The sequence below is a fragment of the Hippocampus guttulatus genome, chromosome 14, assembly GCF_054856545.1.
Source record: "Hippocampus guttulatus isolate MCC_2025c chromosome 14, RoL_Hgut_1.0, whole genome shotgun sequence".
NCBI lineage: Eukaryota > Metazoa > Chordata > Actinopteri > Syngnathiformes > Syngnathidae > Hippocampus > Hippocampus guttulatus.
Genome location: NC_141274.1, coordinates 11,829,800 through 11,843,328, shown reverse-complemented (window position 1 = coordinate 11,843,328; position 13,529 = coordinate 11,829,800). Strand labels below are relative to the sequence as shown.

General features: G+C 44.0%; 2 protein-coding genes across 2 annotated transcripts; both read left to right on the top strand.

The window, feature by feature from the left end:
• Positions 1 to 286: 286 nt before the first annotated feature.
• Positions 287 to 10,627, top strand: pask (PAS domain containing serine/threonine kinase). Its single transcript, XM_086128691.1, has 20 exons — positions 287 to 963; positions 1,203 to 1,402; positions 2,125 to 2,295; positions 2,424 to 2,558; positions 3,085 to 3,219; positions 3,330 to 3,510; positions 3,800 to 3,981; positions 4,073 to 4,184; positions 4,846 to 5,023; positions 5,800 to 6,008; positions 6,097 to 6,226; positions 6,392 to 6,933; positions 7,384 to 7,526; positions 7,635 to 7,802; positions 8,039 to 8,164; positions 8,357 to 8,491; positions 8,573 to 8,772; positions 9,152 to 9,285; positions 9,724 to 9,873; positions 10,021 to 10,627. The coding sequence occupies exons 1-20, from the start codon at positions 759 to 761 to the stop codon at positions 10,179 to 10,181; spliced, it is 3,597 nt and encodes a 1,198-aa protein (XP_085984817.1). The 5' UTR covers positions 287 to 758; the 3' UTR covers positions 10,182 to 10,627.
• A 348-nt stretch (positions 10,628 to 10,975) lies between these two features.
• On the top strand, positions 10,976 to 13,421 carry mterf4 (mitochondrial transcription termination factor 4). The gene is made up of 4 exons (XM_086128695.1): positions 10,976 to 11,018; positions 11,244 to 11,670; positions 11,740 to 11,924; positions 12,905 to 13,421. Exons 1-4 carry the CDS (start codon positions 10,992 to 10,994, stop codon positions 13,301 to 13,303), a joined length of 1,038 nt encoding a protein of 345 aa, XP_085984821.1. The 5' UTR covers positions 10,976 to 10,991; the 3' UTR covers positions 13,304 to 13,421.
• The last annotated feature ends 108 nt before the right edge of the window (positions 13,422 to 13,529 follow it).

Sequence of the window (13,529 nt, the reverse complement as noted above, 5' to 3'; positions counted from 1 at the left end):
GAAAACAATTGTGTCAAATCTTTGTACATTTTCGTAATAACATGCAAATATTTACACTTGGTAATCTTAGTGTGGCCTTTGTGTGTGGAGTTCGCACATTCTGTCAACATTTGCAACATTTGTTTTAATGTAAATTTAAAACTCTGCATTGTCAATAGGTTTGAATGTTCGAGTTTTTTGTATGCAGCACGTTTTTTCAGTTACAGTTTTGTTTTGTTCTAATTGAATAAAATAGAATCGAAATGATTGGGCAGTGGCACTGTCACCACAGAAATAAAGGCGGGTCTTTCACTTAATTTATCCAATAAACGTTTCCGGTTTCGAACACTGGCTTTTGATTGGTTCCAGGGCACCTCCGTATATCTCATCTGTTCAGACGATTGCGCGAAGCCCGCGATTTACGAAAAGAAAAATCTGTAAACACTATGTATTGATTCCAAATTTACCCCTGTCCGTGGTTTCGACGTCTTAAAAACGAGAGTGGCTGTTGCGACCCCGTTTGGAGCTCGCTGAAACGCAACTTTGTTTGAAGTGCGATTCGTAGACAGCATGCTAACATGTATGAGCTAATAACACAGGGGAGTTAGCGTTTCCTTGTCGACTATCGTCAACAAACCGCGGCGTCCATTGTATGCTTCAAAGGCATCCAATTTGATTTGGTGAGTCTCGCATCAAATTTCTCTCACCCTAACGCGTTTACAAGACGGTAATTCAGTTCTCGTGGGTCACTGATAGCAGCTGGAGAACCCACAACAACAATGTCACTCGCCACCGGGTCTCGTTTTGAAGCCACACGGCACTTCGCGGAGAAAGGAGCGACTATTTGCGTGGTACCTGATCTCTCCTCCAACCTGCTGGGGGACGAGTTCGACTTGAACAAGTCCTACCCCTGTGCTCAGAGACCACTGCAGAAAAGAAACATGTTGGAATTGCAACGACGTTACTTTTGTGGACCATCCCCAGGTAAGCGATGGCCACAGAGGACGTGTAACACCTTATGTACAAACGGCATCAGCTCTTTTTTATTTATCAGCCAGACCAGTGCCACAGACGAGATCTATAAAAAAAGAGGAAGAACTTGGTGTTTTTATTTCCATTAAATTGTGATAATTCCCAACATTATATTGTCTTCATTTCTCTTGGCTGCATTGGTGATGTTTGATTTTTGTTACATTTGGTGATGTGTTTTTTTGCTTCAATAGCAGCAACAAAGCCCCCATTGTCCTGCATGCATCCTGACTCGCACACATCTTTTGACGTCTTCCCATGCCCATCCACAATGTCAGAGACGGAAGACAAGCTTTATAGTCAGCTTGTTTCAACAGATTTGGGGCTACCCGTCTCGCTACTGGCACTCAACCCAAACAAAGTGCTTCTGACGGTAGATCGCAAAAGCAGAGAGGTACAGTTCTCTTGTGTTTAGACCAGTGATCACCCAAATGTTGCTGCAGCACTTTATTGATTCCACAGCAAGGAAATTTACTGGTTTTGGTAGAAAAATGATCATGTCCAATATGAAGAAAAACAACAGGCATTAAATCTAATATCTACCATATTTGTCCCTTAGCTCAGTAAAAGTTGGGAACCACTGTTTTAGAACATCCATCCATCCATCCATTTTCCGAACCGCTTGATCCTCACTAGGGTCGCGGGGGGTGCTGGAGCCTATCCCAGCCGTCTTCGGGCAGTAGGCGGGGACACCCTGAATCAGTTGCCAGCCAATCGCAGGGCACACAGAGACGAACAACCATTCACGCCCACACTCACACCTAGGGACAATTTAGAGCGGCCAATCAGCCTGCCATGCATGTTTTTGGAATGTGGGAGGAAACCGGAGCACCCGGAGAAAACCCACGCAGGCCCGGGGAGAACATGCAAACTCCACACAGGGAGGCCGGAGCTGGAATCGAACCCGGTACCTCTGCACTGTGAAGCCGACGTGCTAACCACTGGACTACCGGGCCGCCCACTAAAGCGACATCAACTCCCCGTCAGGGAATGGAACCCCGGTCTTCCGCGTGACAGGCGGAGATACTGTCCACTATACTAACGAGGACCACTGTTTTAGAACATGTTAAATGAATTTAAAAAAACCCTCATTATTATTGTTACTTTTTTTTTTAGATAATATCAGCCAATGATCAAGCCTACAAACTGTTTGCGTGCACCCCGGATGAGTTGAATGGAACAAAATTGATGTCCATTTTGAAGAAAACCACTCAGGTCTTGGAAGATGCGTTACCTGAGGACTGTCTGCTAATGGATGGCAGTGTTGCATCAGTATCTGGCCAAGTGGTATGTTGCCAACCCTTTCAAGCATCTTGACCTTCGCCGCAACCAACTACTCGTCATCATTATTGGGAGACATAGAATCTGTTCTCACGGTGAAGTGTATAGTCACTCTTGCCTCCCTCTTCTTGTAGGTTGATGTTCTGACACCGTCTGGCGAAATGCCAATGTTGGCGTGCACCCACCGAGCGTCACAAAATGGAGAACATCTCCTCGTCAAGATGGAGAATGTGGAACGTATTTCCGCTTCTCTGACGTTTACGCAAGATGTGAGTTGAATTTTATTCAGCAGCCTTAATCTTTTTCCTACGTGCAATATCTCCGTCGTCGTACTGTTCTTAAATGTTATTTGGCAGCAACCGCATTAGATTCACCTTCATAATTTGATACAAGAATTTAATGATAAATTCAAACTTGGTAGAAAAAAAATCAGTGTGGTATCGTGTACAAAACACACCCCTTCCAACTCCCAAAGTTTGTTCCTCCATTCCGTACGCAATCATTTTAGCTCACAGTGCCACCAAAAATAGTCTGATTAATATTTATTAGTATTATTATCAATTGATGAAAATTTCTAAAATGAGATTAAGAACACATTGCTTGAGCAAGCATGGCAAGGCACGATGCATTCCTCTGACGGTCAACTGACCGGACTGAGAAATACTGTGGCTACCCCAGGATCTCCTTCATAGACCTTCCGGTTGATCGTCTGACCCGCGTCAAAGAGGAAAACTCATAGTTTGGGTTATAATTTGGGTTCCGATTACAAGTGCTTTTGGTTTTATCCCCCTATAGGGCAATATTCTTACCTGTGACTCAGCATTTGCTCATCTCCATGGATACCACCATCCGGAGGACTTAAAAGGACTCTCCGTTATGGAGCTAATCCCCTCTTTACAAATCCCCCTGCACTGTCAGGCATTGCCCAAAGTAAGCACAATTTGCTTTCACACTACACCACTCAGGAAAGGAAAGCCGCGTCCCACAATATCTCTGTTTGGGTGTTCATATCAGACTTGTGCTTTCTTGTTCCCCCGTAGATGCTGAGGGTTCAGAGAGTGTGTGGTAGGAGTAGAGAAGGCGCATCGGTGCCGCTGTGCGTTAAGCTTCAGGGAGCGGTACAGTGCGCAAGACCCCAACAACAGCACAGTGGGATGAGCCTCTGCAGAGAAAATGCACACAAGGCAGAAGACTTGCAACCCGAACATTGTCAGCAATCTGGTAAATTGTTCGCAATTCGGGTTTTACTGTCAGTGCGGTTCACCATCAAGACGCAGTGGTTTAATACTAGAGAATAAATTTCCAGTCAAATTTAATTTTGAACTTTTTCCACCTCATAGTCAGTCGTACGCTCAACACTTGAGTTGTTGCGGAGGGCAAAAAAGTAGTGAAAGGAATTTCAATGATTTCTTGATTCGTGCACTATTCACACGAGTTGATTTTCGCCAGTCCTTGAAAAGTTTAACTCATCATTTCATGGATTGTTCTTTTTTTTAATGAGTTTACGCAGGCATCAAGGGAAACAGCAGGGTCCTCTCCGCCAGCCCCACACTGGAGTACAATGGAACCATCTGGGCATTTGCCCCAGTGTGCAGCCTCCTCCTGCTGCAAGCTGACGGCTCAATCTACAGCATCCACAATCGACAGGCGCTCGGTTTGTTTGGCTACAACAAGGACGAGCTGCTCGGAAAGGTTCGCCAACGAGGGCGGCTGTGAGAGGGCGAATGGCGTGGCCTCTTTTGACAAGCCTCGTTTGTCACCGCTGCTCTCTTGTCGTCAACAGTGTGTCACTTTCCTCATGCCCGGTTTTTATGGATGGATGTCCGATTCAGTCAGGAAGATCAGTCCCTTCCCAGAGTCTCAAGCAGAAGCTGTCAAAAGTACAGCGAAATCTGGTGAGCATTTACAGCGCACGGCTGTTTAACCATATCGGAAGTTCACATGGAAACATACAGCGGAGGGCAAAGTGGCCCACATACGGCCCGCGTATTCACATTAGCAAGAGTCCTTTCATTTATTCTTGTAATCTATCTGTATTTATTGTTTCATTGTTCATTAACATTTTTAATTATTTTTTTAAATAACTGTTTGTTTTTTTGGGGGGGGGGAACATTTGATATTTTTATTTGAAAGAAAAGGTGAATTAACCGTCAATAAAATAAAAAATATTGTAAAATTACACACAAAATTACAATAATTTATTCATTGATTTAAAACAAAAACACTATTAAAATAATTATAATCAAGTTTCATTCATTCATTTATTAAACAATAAATAATAATGAAAATGTTACCATAGTGTAGTAAAAAATAAACCTGTGTGCGCTCAATGTTTTACAATGGTTCAGTATAACTTTTTTTTGTATTTTCTCACAATAAATTTTAAATAACCTGGCCCATCTGTCTTTTTGTAAATAAAATTAAATGACATTTGACGTGAACACAAGTTTATCCGCCCCTGGATTGTTGTGTAGAACTCTGATAAATAATCTAATGACAGTGTTGCATGTTCAAAATGTGCCTTTGACCGAACGTTCATTGTTCCCTTGACCTCAGTCATCGACCCGTCCTCGCTGGTGGCTGGAGACATGGCCATGGTACAGGAAGCCTGCCGATGGAGATCCTCCACAGGCAGAGGCCGAATCTTCACCGGGAACTGCACCAGACTTGACAAACGGGGAAGCGCTCTGTCCACGTTGTCTTCTCCCGCTGTCTCTTCCACACGTGTATTTAAGTAAGTCCTTTGGACATCACAGTCATTTCATAAGGTTGTCTACCTGTTCTTTTTTTTGTTTTGTTTTGTTGTGCTCATTATAATCCCTCAAGGGATAAATATGTGTTGAACCGTTGAAACCCGTAGGGCGTGGGAGGTCATCACACTCAGACTTGGATGGATTGTTTTTGCAGTACAGTATATAGGAAATCCAGAAATTGACGCCGTCTTCGGTTTATTGTCCTGACATACGATGTTTGCGCTTGTACACGCTGTGCAATATGCTTGATAGCCCAGCGGCATATAAATATGCTGTCACGTCACCGCTTCATTTCCCTTTCATCATTTCACTGTTACATTTGTGGTTGACAAGTGTTTTCATAACGACTGGTACTTTTTATTTACCGCAATTATGACTTCACCACCTGATTATCTTGGGTTAGTAATAGACAACAGTGCGTCGTGACCTTTGTACATATTTTGGTTGCGTCCGTGCAGGAACGGAATTCCTCTGCAAACTGAAGAAGCCCGTCAATGAAAGTGTCACTGGAATCCGAACCATGAAATTGGAGTTCATTGTATCTCTTACGCCATCTGGTGGACATGCACTGTGGCATGCTTTGTCAGAAGTCAAGTTTATGTCCGTAGCCGAGTGAGCAACATTTAACACAAAATGTGGCGTTGTACAATGTTAACTAGACTTGTGTGAGAGCCCATAGAAGGGGAAAAAAAACGAAGCACTGGACAAAGACCTCTCTGTAGAAACACAGTTACTACTATCCATTTCCCCCCCACAGTGCTAATGACACCGAAGAGCTGTTGCAGCAAGCAGCCCAGGTCGCTGCCGGTAGTAGCCACTCCTCAGGGACAGGCGAGAACACCGAAGCTCTCCTGAAGACGTTTGCCTGGGTGGACCAGCCCGAGGGAGATGCCGCCTGCATGCTTTCTACTGAGCAACCAATACAGAAACATGAAGAGCTGCGCCTGGAAAATGAAATCAGTGCAGGTATTAGCCAACATCCTAGTTTGCTCCTGATAATCACTTGTACGTTATGTCTTTGCAAAATAACGATTTCTATTCCCGCCATCCTCAGGCACTCCCGCTCAGAATGAGCAAGCTTTTGGAAGTGCGGGTGTCAAGTCTTCTGGTGTTGACAAAGACACACGCCCATGTACATCTGTCCTGCAAGACTCCAGCTTTGAGGTCATTTCAATGGAAAGCAGGTGTGCTTCTCACTTTTACCACCATTTTTTAATATTTTTTTGTGTGTGTGTGTTTTTGAAATTCACCCGCCTCTCTTGAGTGTTTTCATTATGCTCTTCAAAAGTCTTAGTATGTGTAAACGTCTCTCCTGTTGGATGAAAATATTCAGTACGCCCGTGTTCCAGGTCTTCCTCCGGCTTTTGCGAAAAGTTTGCTGGCCACGGCGGTTCCGGTCCATGCCGGGCAGAGATCAGCTGTTTCCTGGATCTCAACAGCAACGGCGACCTGGTGACCCGAGCCCTGGCTGACTTGGATCTGAGCAGCGCTGTGCTTATCAGCCTCCAAGGGGGCAGTGATGAAAACCGGCACTCCATGACGTCCTGCGATACGGCCGAGCTCCTGCGCACACCCTCCCCGTGCGACGTCGAACCCGAAGATCGGCCCGTGAGCGCCAATAAGGAGGCCAAGAATCGCTCCGCGGAAGGGCAGTTGGAGAACCGTGCTGGGACGGATCAGTGGGCCGCTCTTTCGTCCGTTCACAAAGAAAGCGTCCAGGAATTCTGCTTGAATGGGAATAATGGCGAGGTGCAGTCGACAATGGAGCTTCCTGCTACATCCACACCAAAGAAACAGAAGATGGAAAAGGGTGCGCTCAAGTCAGATGCGCCGCAGTTACTGGAGGGACGTTTTGAAGGAAGCGCTTACCACAGAGATGGCACAAGAGTCGGTACGGTTTAATTCAACTTAATTCAGTGATTTAATTTCCAACTCGTGCTTCATGGAAAGTACAGAGTTCAAGAAAATGGCTGAACATTTCTGAGGTGTACGGTGTCAAATACTTCCTCATAAAATATACAACTATGGCAATGTCTTCTATATGAGGGAGGAAAGAGCATAACCAAAAAAAAAAAAACCCCCCACACACACACATTTGAAAATGTTTCCCCCCTCAAAAAATTCATGCCACACCAATTTAGTGAAATTAGATGGTTGGAATCAATGGATCAGATTACTCCGAGTGGTCTAACGTAAACTTTCACCAAGAGATACAACGTCATAAAATACAAACATCCCACTGGCATTGCAATAGCTCAGCAAATGAAAACATTTTCTGGTTGTCTTACTCGAATTGTCCGCCTATTGATCGATGGTCTCGCTATTTAAATCCCCTCTCCAGAGGTGCAGTGTGATGTGGTCAGAGCCGACCTTTCCGATGGAAAACCAATGTTCTGCGTGTGGATGAGCAAGGCCGGCCAACAGTGGTCAATGTCGCAAAGAGATCGATCCCTGCTCGACAAATCGGCAGCCAGTCTTGGAGAGGTCAGTTGGTTGAGAAGAAAAAAAGTAATTATAATAATAATTCAAGTGATACACTCAGAGACTTATTTATCTGTCCCGTGTGACTTTATTCCAACATCCCTCCCTCAGAGAATCGGCGAGGCGTGTCACGGCGAGGCTCTGCGCTCCACCCTGGACCTCGAACACTCTCGGGCATGCGACGGGCAGTTTGAAGAAGAGTACAAGCCTATTAAAGCCGTTGGTAAAGGAGCCTTCGGTTTTGTCTGGAAGGCAATAAGGCGCTGCGATGGGCAAGAAGTAAGAATATTCACATACGCATGGCAAAAACACTGATGCTTTGTACAAAAGTGAAAGAACAGATACTTGTAAAAGTACATGGACTGATTTGACTCCTTCAGCAAAAGTAAAAATAAATAAATAAATACTGTTACATACTCGAGTACAGATATATGAAAATCATCATTCAATGTAAGATACTCTGTTCTAGTGCTAGAAAAGTAGACTTGACCTTACCGAATCGTTGACCTTTGCAGACAGTTGTGAAGTTCATCAGCAAGGCAAGGATCGTGAGCGACTGCTGGGTAGACGACCCAATGCTAGGCCTCGTCAGTCAGGAGATCGCCATCCTGACTCGAGTGCAACATCACAACATCGTCAAGGTAACCGCCTCGGCCTCCGTCAACCTCTCAATTGCAGTGAAAAGAAGACGCAAAACCTTCTATAGACCCTGTCCACTTCACAAAAAGTTGGAAAAGTACAAATTATTGAGGAAAATTTAGCTGCGCTCTTAGAACGCAGCCGCCGCATCGATGGCTTCATCTTTGTGTGTTTTTGCTCGACTCTGCCGCCAGGTGCTGGAGGTCTTTGAGAACGGCAGTTACTTCCAGATGGTCATGGAGAAACACGGAGACGGTTTGGACCTCTTTGAATTCATTGACATGCAGCCACGACTGGACGAGCCCCTGGCCAGCTACATCTTTCGACAGGTCCGTACAGGATAACGTATCGACGGCGCAAGTTCCCGTATGGCTTGATTGGAACTGCACCTTTTGTCTTTCACTCCACAGCTGGTAGCGGCGGTCTTCTACCTGAGGTCAAAGAACATCCTGCACAGAGACATCAAAGACGAAAACATCATCATTGACAAGTGTTTCCACATTCGCCTCATCGACTTTGGCTCTGCGGCAACGATGGCTCCTGGGAAGCTCTTTTTCAATTTCTGTGGCACGCTCGAGTACTGCTCCCCAGAAGTGCTTCAAGGAAACCCGTATGTGTATATCGCATCTTTGCAAAAAAATACATGCTTTTTTTTTTCATTTTGTTTTGATAACCGCAGCCCTGGCCCAAGTGTACAATTTTAGAGAGGATTATGTTTGTCATTGTTCTCCCAAAGCATTACGCCTGACAACAGAATCCCACTGTGAGAGCACTGTTTCCACTCCTTTACGACTTTGATGGGCCATAAACTTTGATGACGTGCCTTTTAAATTACACGCGTACAACAATCATAAAGTTATTTAAAACGTTTGCTGGATCCGAATGAAGTGATGAACACATGTTTGCTGTCGTCTCATATTGACACAACCAAGTTCCTATGAGATCATTGTGGCGGGTGGTTAATGTGTGCTGATGCGTCCTTTGTGTAGCTACAAAGGTCCCGAGTTGGAGATGTGGTCTCTGGGGGTTTTGCTCTACACGCTGCTGTTCAGCGAGAACCCCTTCTGTGGTGTAGCCGAGATCCTGGATGCCCAACTCAAGCTCCCTTTTCCACTCTCCTCAGGTATTTACATTGGTAGCTTTCGACTTCAGTCTAATTCTCGTTTGTTTCTCAAATCAACTTGTCCCATTGAAATGAATGGACATGTCATCAATCCGTTCTTGCGCCTCACCCGCAAAAATAAAAAAAAGATTTTTGTTTGTCCCCCCCCCCACCCCCCAATTATCAACTGGACGATGGCTTGTAACGAAAAGAAATCGCGACTTTCGTGTGTCAACATAACACTGTTTACTGCACTTTTTTTGTTTAAATTGGAATTCAACGAACGTTAAACGTCTGTTTTCAGGACTTATTCAAAACCAACCGTCTTAAATGAAAGGTGGTTTAATGAATGGTACACAAGCACAAATTGAACTAACATCACAGTTGAGCAAACAAACATGCACACTTGTACGATACGTGCTTTGTTTGTTAAAGACTTGTCCCTGTTGTATGGATCAGAACTGAACAGTGTGTTATGTGGGCTGCTGCACTCTGAGCCCACCCTAAGGATGACCCTGGACCAGCTGCTTCTGCAGCCCTGGATCAGCCAGCCCATTTCACTGGCCGAGTACACCTGGACGGAGGTGTTCCCTGCAACTCAAAGCAATTGTGAGTACTCGAGAATTGAAGACTTATATCCAAATTATGAATTTGAGTCACAAATGCAGCACACACCCAAATTTGTTCGATACTATTTGTCGTACTAGGAATAACATAAAGTACTTGACTAATTATCTGTGTTCCACTTTTTAATAGGCTCACTGCAGCGCCACGAGTCCATTCCCCAAAGATATGGGGGTCAAGACTTGTTCCCAGATCAAGGTGATGACACTCTTCTGGATGAGGAGGACGAAGAAGACCAGTTGTCCATGGCGGCCTTGGAATCGGAGCTCCAGAAATACCTCCATGAAAACTAGAGACTGAATAAAGCCCAGCCGTCCAGCCAATGTTTGTTTTGTCTACGGAAGTTACTGCAACGAAGGTAAAATACATTTTGTGGAGCAACTTCTTAAGTTCATGTATTTTTTATTTATTCTTTTAGGTCTTTTTAAAGCAGTAAAAGCTTAGCAGTACCTCACATATTTCATCAGTTCACCTGTATAATTAAAACCGTAAAAAGATGAGACCTCAAAATGATTTTTTTTTTAATATCAATTTGATTTTAACACTAAATGGAATATAAATTATATTTATCTTATCTATTTATTTTTATCCACAAATACATATTTTACCTTGATTTTGAATGTTTGTCCACGTCTGTAATAAATGAAATACATTTGTTTTGCAATTTGTACAAGCGACATGCAACACTATTTTACCATCGGGATGTTTTGATACAAGTCTGTGTGATTTTATAAAGATTAAAAACCTTTTTGGGGAAAAACTCCTGATTCCTCTTTATTTTTTGTCACCTAACTAACTTGCCACACAAATACTATTTTGGTTTGGTTTTGAAGAGGCGTTGCTTTATAGTGGACAAGAGATTTCCTGGAAAGGATGTACCTGTGCAGTACTGTGGGAATGTTGCATTTGTTGCATCTGTTTTAAAGGCTACGATGGTCATAAATGTTAGGATGCAGTTAAGCAGAATGCAAACCTCCACTGAGAGTTAACAATTCATTTTTAATATATGTATAAAAATAAGAAAATAATTGTTGAAATGTGAGGCGGAACTATATTTCACCGTCACCGTTGATGCACGGACTTATTTTGGAGAGAGACGAAACATGAGCGCTCGTTTTGCCATATGTCGGGTTAGTAAAATATAAGTACAACTAAAACACTCGAGGTTTAACGGGTTTTGTACTTTATACTTGTTTGGAATATAATTTATTTTTAAAGCTATATCTATTTTTAAGACATTCATATTCGCCGATACTGCTGCTTGTTTAATCCGCCAAACCGCGTTAACCTTGATTTTACTCATCCTAATTGGTAACTAAATCGGCAATATTAACAGCTATTCCGTCTTTGCGCAGGTCCTGTGCCATTTGACAACCACCACCACATCCATATTCAGTCCGCTTCAGTCAAGTAGATGCTTGCAGCGTTCCTGCACGCAGTGGAGATTGCTTTGTTCTCCGAGCAGAAACCTGCTGCCAAATGTTGCCAACAATGACCCAGCATCCCTGCAGAGGCACACCGTTCCAGAATTGTCCCTCCCCTGTCTACTTGACATGGGCTTCACGCAAACACAGGCTGAGCAAATCTGTGAACGTGTGTGCAAAGCCAGTGGTGGGAGTGCCACCAAGCACTGTCTGTCAACACTCACGGTTCTCTTCATGTTGGGCCTCAACCCCTCCAGCGTGATGAAGGTATTGACTAAATGTCCCACTATTTACACCATCAAGGAGTCACTTCTCCAGGAGCGGATAGGCAATCTACGCAAACTCGGTTTAGTTGAAGGTGAGCTTGTGAGCGTGCGCTTGTTTCTCTCTTTGTTCAACTGTGTAAAAGGACTGTAACTCCATCCAGGCAGTCTGCAGCGGGTGGTGGTGCACTACCCTGCCATCCTGACGTTGCCGGTGAAGAAGATAAAACACGTGACCTTGTTCCTCAGGGAGAAGTGTCTGTTTACTGTCCAGCAGGTCACCCAGATCCTCAGAGACAGTCCGGCCATCGTGCATGAAGACCTGGATCAGCTGGAGTACAAATTTCAGGTCGGAATTATATTCCAGTAGAGGTACCACGGTCAACTGCAGTACATTCTGTGAGACTTTCCAACTTGTTCTGGTTTAAAATAGTTTCCTGTTGAGTACAATTATAATGCAAATTATTATGATTGTTATTTTGTGTTAGTGTAGGCTACATTTTAGACAAAAAAGATCAACCTTTGTACATTAGTAAAACCAAATTTCCTGTCCAATCAAGCTGAGCTGAGCTGCTGAGGTCGAATATTAGCTTAGTGGTCAGCGAATCGGAGACATGGAGGCGGCATAGGATCGATCCCTAAATTGGGTGGAGGCCCTAAGAGTAAAAATGCCACCGGTTGCACATATCTGCCGCCAAAAGTGGATGAATGCACATTTGTGGCATCTCCCCCACCCTCCCGGCGACAAAAAAAACAAAATACTCGATCGTGGGTTGAAAAGTAGATCTTGGGTCAGAAAAGGTTGGACGCCACCGACTTTAAATTAATGAATGCCAATTAAGCCACAAGAGATGTCCTTAACTTCTCTTTCTTTGTTTACACTTGTGAAACTGCCCACTAGGCAACACTTCTATACAAAAGTGCAAACTGTTTTCCCAAGTTTAAAGTGGAGTTCTTGTATTTTTGCCGTCTGTAATTTGAGGCCGGGTGTCTTGAGCCCCTTTAACTGCAAGTCACATGCATTTGTTTCATATCATGGAAATGAAGTCACATCATGATTGCGTCACTGCACATTATTCAATAAGTTACAACTTATGAATTTATCATAAGTTGTCTACATTGATTAGAATGGAATCAAGGGCAGCATGGAAACAAACGTAAGAAAAGTCTGTTCCACATGTTAGACTGAAGACTTACTGACTTCCTCTAAACTTGATCAATCATTAAGTTGCCGACTACCGTTTATCGTCTTCCTGATTTATTGACCTTTACAAGGAAGCCGCCTCCTCCGTTGTCTTCTCTCAACACCTTTTTCATTTTTTTCCACAGTACGTCTACTTCCGAATGGGCATCAAACAAGCAGAGATGGTGAAGCACAGGTTGTTTCGTTCCACGCTGGAGGAGCTGCGCGTGCGGCACACTTTCCTGGAGCGCCGAGGCTTGTACCAAACCCCCGACAAGAAAGGGCAGACCGTCATCGCTAACCCGAAACTGGACAGCGTCCTCAACGTGGACCTGGATACCTTCCTGCTGGCGCACGCCGCCAACGCGTCAGCCGAGGAGTATGACGTCTTTCGGAGACTGCTGGCCAGAGAGTGGACGCAAGAGGAGCGTCACCACGGCGACCGCCAAGCGGAGATGGAGGACAGTGATGATGAGGAGGAGGAGGAGGAAGAGGAGGATGAGATGGAAGGCAAGGAAAGCTACAGGAAGAGGAAAAAAAAATAAAGTAGTGACAACTACAAAAAGTGAGAACTACAAAGAAGACTCCATTGTACAGTCCGGACAATCGCATCAAAGTGTTCACACTGACGATGTGATTAAACATGACAAGGGGCTGGATTTATTTTATTTATTTTTTTTTTTGTGGTAATATTACAACATAGTGAATTTACAAGAATAACGTTTTATAATATTCTTATGACTATTCAATTAACTTGAGGGGGAATTTCTA

Coding starts and splice junctions, on each gene's coding strand:
- mterf4 (XM_086128695.1), top strand. CDS start 10,992: ATGAGCGCTCGTTTTGCCATATGTCGG. Junction 11,019..11,243: donor CTCGTTTTGCCATATGTCGG/GTTAGTAAAATA, acceptor GTCTTTGCGCAG/GTCCTGTGCCATTTGACAAC. Junction 11,925..12,904: donor AGCTGGAGTACAAATTTCAG/GTCGGAATTATA, acceptor TTTTTTCCACAG/TACGTCTACTTCCGAATGGG.
- pask (XM_086128691.1), top strand. CDS start 759: ATGTCACTCGCCACCGGGTCTCGTTTTGAAGCCACACGGCACTTCGCG. Junction 7,803..8,038: donor GGCGCTGCGATGGGCAAGAA/GTAAGAATATTC, acceptor TGACCTTTGCAG/ACAGTTGTGAAGTTCATCAG. Junction 8,165..8,356: donor AACATCACAACATCGTCAAG/GTAACCGCCTCG, acceptor CTCTGCCGCCAG/GTGCTGGAGGTCTTTGAGAA.